This window comes from Sinocyclocheilus rhinocerous, unplaced genomic scaffold, assembly GCF_001515625.1.
Source record: "Sinocyclocheilus rhinocerous isolate Xijiao unplaced genomic scaffold, SAMN03320098_v1.1 scaffold382, whole genome shotgun sequence".
NCBI lineage: Eukaryota > Metazoa > Chordata > Actinopteri > Cypriniformes > Cyprinidae > Sinocyclocheilus > Sinocyclocheilus rhinocerous.
Genome location: NW_015642829.1, coordinates 656,507 through 661,478, shown reverse-complemented (window position 1 = coordinate 661,478; position 4,972 = coordinate 656,507). Strand labels below are relative to the sequence as shown.

Here is a 4,972-nt window from a genome sequence, read left to right as displayed (position 1 = left end):
CACACAGCGTCTCCCTGACATGCTGCATCAACACTACTGCTGTTCCTGAAACCACGCTTTCTTTCTTTGCGTGCACATTTGGGCGGTGTTATGCAAATCTTCGCACATCGTGACTAGGTATGTGGGGGCGTGTTAGAACGAGCCGTTTTAGGTAGGCGTGGTTAACTCTTAACTTTTATAAAGAATAGCTCTTTGGTTTTGAGACTTTAGTCTTTGCAACTTTACAGATCTTCTTTATGCACCAAGAGCTTGTAACACTCCAAAGAGAAAGGAAAAATTGAAATTGCATCATATGACCCCTTTAACTGTGTGTGTGCATGCGGCGCCGGCGCAATCACTTGAGTCTTTTCCTTCTAACAGAGGAAGCAACTACTCCTTTTAGTCATAAAGATAATCGGAATTGTAAAAAGTTTGCCTTTATTTGTGTACATTCACAATTAAAAACAAATCTTTGTGCTTTTGTAAAATAAGCCTAAAGAAAAATAGGATGCCGCTTTCTGCCGTCTGGTTTCCTTTCGCGCAGCACAAAAATGAACTGAAACTCTGAATACTAGGCTACTTGTTGCACAGTTTTTCTTTCATTTTCTTAATGTATTTAAGTAAAAATATATTTCTCGTATAGGCCTATTTATCGTTATATATATATATATATAGGCCTATAGCCTAACTTTATTATGTTTTTCTCCGCAGAAGCGCTGCTGGTGCGTGATGTGATATGAAGACCATGAATCCTCATGTTCTGTTGTTTGCTGCTTTTTGCGCATGTAAAATGAATCCCCGGGAAACAAATGTTAGTATTTTTAACGGGTCACAGACACTTATCCTTTCTAATTTAATTCAATTCGAATTTAAAATAATCTTGTCGGTTGTCAAGCGTCGGTTGTCGGTTAGGAAAAATAACCGAAATGAACATCCCTAGCGGATACCAATTTTGTTTTCTTTCAAGTTACCACCAAGGTGGCACTATATAACTTTAAGGACAATTAGGAAAATTCCTACAAAGCAGCAGCAAAACATTTCTTTTGGTCTTCCTTTTTCTGTCATCTATCATAATGTTAAATATCGTGCAATAATTTGGGTTTTTGCTCTCTCCTCAGAAAGAGGGGTAAGAAGGGGGAGAAGAACGGGAAAGGCCTCAGACATTTCTCGATGAAGGTTTGCGAAAAGGTCCAGCGGAAGGGTGTCACAACCTACAACGAGGTTGCTGATGAGCTTGTGGCTGAATTCAGCTCTGGTGATAATCATATCTCCCCTAATGATGCGGTAAGCCTCTTCCTGTGGCTAGGCATTGATCCAGAGCTTTGTTTGTTGAGTAGAGAAGAAGTGCAGCTCTTTAAACTGATTAAAGAGTTGATCATTCACATGTATCTTAAAATGAATAGTGCTTCACTTTCTTTGTTTGTCCCTATTCAGCATGTGTATGACCAGAAGAACATTCGACGGCGTGTGTACGATGCACTCAATGTGCTGATGGCCATGAACATCATCTCCAAAGAGAAGAAAGAGATCAAATGGATTGGCCTGCCTACAAATTCTGCTCAGGAGTGCCAGAACCTGGAGGTGAGTGTACTGATCCTTTATTTCATTAACTTTTTAATTTTCTATTAGACAATTAGTAGAGCAACTACTTGTGTTTAACTGATTGTGTTTTAAGGTGGAGAGGCAAAGACGTTTGGAGAGAATCAAACAAAAACAGTCGCAACTTCAGGAACTCATTTTACAGGTCAGAAGCCGCTCTTATAAGAATTATTTTGGTGATGAACTTGTTTTAAAAAAAAGTTTCGATTGCAGCAAATTGCCTTCAAGAAGCTTGTACAGCGGAACCGCCAGAGAGAACAACAGACGAAAAGGCCCCCACTTGCCAACTCGGTCATTCACTTGCCATTTATTATCGTAAACACCAGCAAGAAAACAGTCATTGACTGCAGCATCTCCAATGACAAGTATGATATCAAAAGCCAGACCATTTAGGCTGTTGGTGGCATGACTCGCACAGCTTTTCTCATTACTTGTTTGTGATCAGGTTTGAGTACCTCTTCAACTTCGATAGCATGTTTGAGATTCATGATGACATAGAGGTGTTGAAGCGCATGGGCATGGCTTGTGGTCTCGAGGTGGGCAAGTGCTCTGCTGAGGACCTGAAGACTGCCAGAAGCTTGGTGCCCAAAGCACTGGAGCCCTATGTCACAGGTTAGTACCAGCTGGCGACCACATCAGAGTATATATCTGAAGTTTTGTGACTGTAAAGATCAAATGTTTAATTTGATGATTATTTTTGCATGCAGAAATGGCACAGGGACCTATCAGTAATGTCTACATGACAGGGGATTTTTCTGCTAATGGAGGCCGCTATCATGTTGGGAGGTGAGTTTCTGTTGTACACCTTTCAGTTGTTCATTAATAAAATGAATGGAGTTGTAAACGAGTAGCTATTGAATCAGGTTACGCTATGATAGTTCCTAGTCATACTACTACTATTCAAAAATTAGGTGCATTAAATTGATCAAAAGCGACAGTAAAGATTTAAATTGTTATAAAATATTTATATTTCGAATAAATTCTGTTCTTTCAAACTTTTTATTTATCAGAGAATCCTGGAAATAATAAAAGTTTTCCTCCATTTTCAACAATGATGATAGGAAATGTTTTTTGAGCAGCAAATCAGCATATTAGAATGTTTTCTCAAGGACCATGTGGCACCGAAGACTGGAAAAATTGCCACTGAAAATTCAGTTTTGCATCACAGGAAAAAATTGCATTTTAAAGGGGACATCGGATGCAAAATTCACTTTTACATGGTGTTTGCATATAAATGTGTCTTAGCAGTGTGTGGACACAACCACCCTACAATCATAATGCAGGTGTTTTGGAGTAGGATGTAAAAGTGAACATAAGAGTCGACATTTTCTCCCGACATCAGAGCCACTGAGGACACAGTGGATTAATTTTGTTTTTGAATTTTTTTTTTTTTTCTTTTGGAAACGTGTCACGGAATACACAAACGGAAGAGGAGGGTGGGGTGAGCAGTAGCTCATTATCATTTAAAGAGACATGGACCGAAACGGGTCTCTGTGAACAGCTGTTTTTGACAAGGTAAAAAGGGTGTTGTTTTACACGACCATTGAGGAATTTTAACCAAAGTATGTTAGACATTTCATGGAGACCCTAAAGAATCATACCAACTTGTGGAAAATGGGCATCCGATGTCCCCTTTAAAAATATATATTAAAATTGCGAGCATTTATTTTAAATTGTAATATTTCACAATATTACTGTTTTACTGTATTTTTGATCAAATAAATGCAGCTATACCCATTTGACCTTGGACCATAACCTGGACTGCTTTGACATTCCCATAAGTAACTTTCCTTCAAAGCAAGTTGAGTTGAATTAAATTATGACTAACTTTTTTAGAAGTTATGATAAATATAGTTTTCATATTGCTTTTTGACAGTGTGTGGAACTTTTTTCTCTTATAACTTTTTGAGCTTTATATGTGGTGTTTTATTTTACATATACATTTAGTCATTTAGCAGATGCTTTTATCCAAAGCGACTTACAAATGAGGACAATGGAAGCAATCAAAATCAACAAAAGAGCAATGATATGCAAGTGCTATAACAAGTCTCAGTTAGCTTAACGCAGTATTTCCAATAGGGTTGACAGGAGAATCTGGTGGTTCACCGTATCAAAAGCAGCAGACCGATCCAGCAAAATAAGTCTAGAAGATTTGGAAGCCGCTCTTGCCAGTCTTAGGGCTTCAACAACTGAAAGCAAGGCAGTCTCGGTCGAATGTCCACTTCTGAAACCAGACTGGTTGCTGTCGAGGAGGTTGTTCTGTGTGAGAAAGGCAGAGATTTTCAAGAAATACTTAACCCAAACTTAAAAATTTAAATTTTTCATGTTGTTCCAAAACTGGAATTTTTTTCCACAAAAGGTATTATGCAGAATATTCATGCAGTTCTTTTTTTTCATACAACACTAGTGAATTGAGACAGACACTTTGAAACTCCAAAAATGTTATGGTACCATAAAAGTAGTCTTATGAAGCCATCTGATAACTTTGTGTGAGGTGGAGGGAAAGAATTTCAGTGAATAATAAATAAAATGTTTGGCAACAGAACTCTCAAAAGACTTGAAATATAGCATGCATGCCCTATGGACTGGTTATGTGCCGTTTCATTTTTGGAGTATGATAGTCTTTCCCCATTCAATTTCTTTATATGTAAAAGAGTGGCAACATTTAGCTAAATTTCTCCTTTTGTGTTCCAACAAAGAAAGTAAGTCATACTTTCTTTTGGAATGACAGGTAAATAAAAAAATGAGTAGTATGTGTCTTGTATTTCAGCATGTTTCTCTTTCCTTTGTTTCTCTTACAGTGACGGTGGGGCAGACGGCACGATGGCCTCTAGTTCAAATGACTCCCACTACAGCGGCTCTCGGGTGGAGACTCCCGTCTCTTACATGGGCGATGACGACGATGATGAATTTGACGAAAACGATGACGAGGACTAAGCCCAGTTCTCGTTCAGCCTGTCCATCGTGCACAAGTTCTTCCAGCTGCCATATCTGAGGATTGATCAACCACATCGTTCTTTTTCCTCTTCTGCAACTCACCGTTTCTTTCACTCTCTGTCTGAGAAGGGCATTGAAGAACATGGGCTTTAATAGGATGAGTTGTTTTCATCCTCGTCTTTCTGAGCTCAGGACAAGCCACATCATCACAGGCTGTGCGCTTTACCTGCTGGGAATTATAGTTTTCAGCTGAAGGACTTTGCTGAAGTTTAGAGGTGTCACTTTATTTTCTGTCGCAGTGTTCCTACTGGATGTTATCCGCTCTGATCTGCGTGACCCTCTGGAACGTTCCCTCCTGAAGAAAACACCAGCCTTGCGTGCTGTTGGAAAATGTTGTGTGATCTCTGTGTGAAGTAGTTCTCTTCAGTTTTTGAATGATCTTTTTATTTTTTTTTTT

General features: G+C 38.8%; 1 protein-coding gene across 2 annotated transcripts in view; it reads left to right on the top strand.

Annotated features, from left to right (window-relative positions):
* LOC107756763 (transcription factor Dp-1-like) overlaps window positions 1–4,966 on the top strand; it is an 18,963-nt gene extending 13,997 nt beyond the window's left edge. For both annotated transcript variants that reach the window (XM_016573987.1, XM_016573988.1), the window contains exons 6-12: window positions 1,098–1,263; window positions 1,414–1,560; window positions 1,655–1,723; window positions 1,792–1,943; window positions 2,024–2,190; window positions 2,286–2,364; window positions 4,380–4,966. In XM_016573987.1, the coding sequence (XP_016429473.1) occupies window positions 1,098–1,263; window positions 1,414–1,560; window positions 1,655–1,723; window positions 1,792–1,943; window positions 2,024–2,190; window positions 2,286–2,364; window positions 4,380–4,515 (916 nt within the window). In that variant the 3' untranslated portion in view covers window positions 4,516–4,966. The remainder of the gene's footprint in view (window positions 1–1,097; window positions 1,264–1,413; window positions 1,561–1,654; window positions 1,724–1,791; window positions 1,944–2,023; window positions 2,191–2,285; window positions 2,365–4,379) is intronic.
* The last annotated feature ends 6 nt before the right edge of the window (window positions 4,967–4,972 follow it).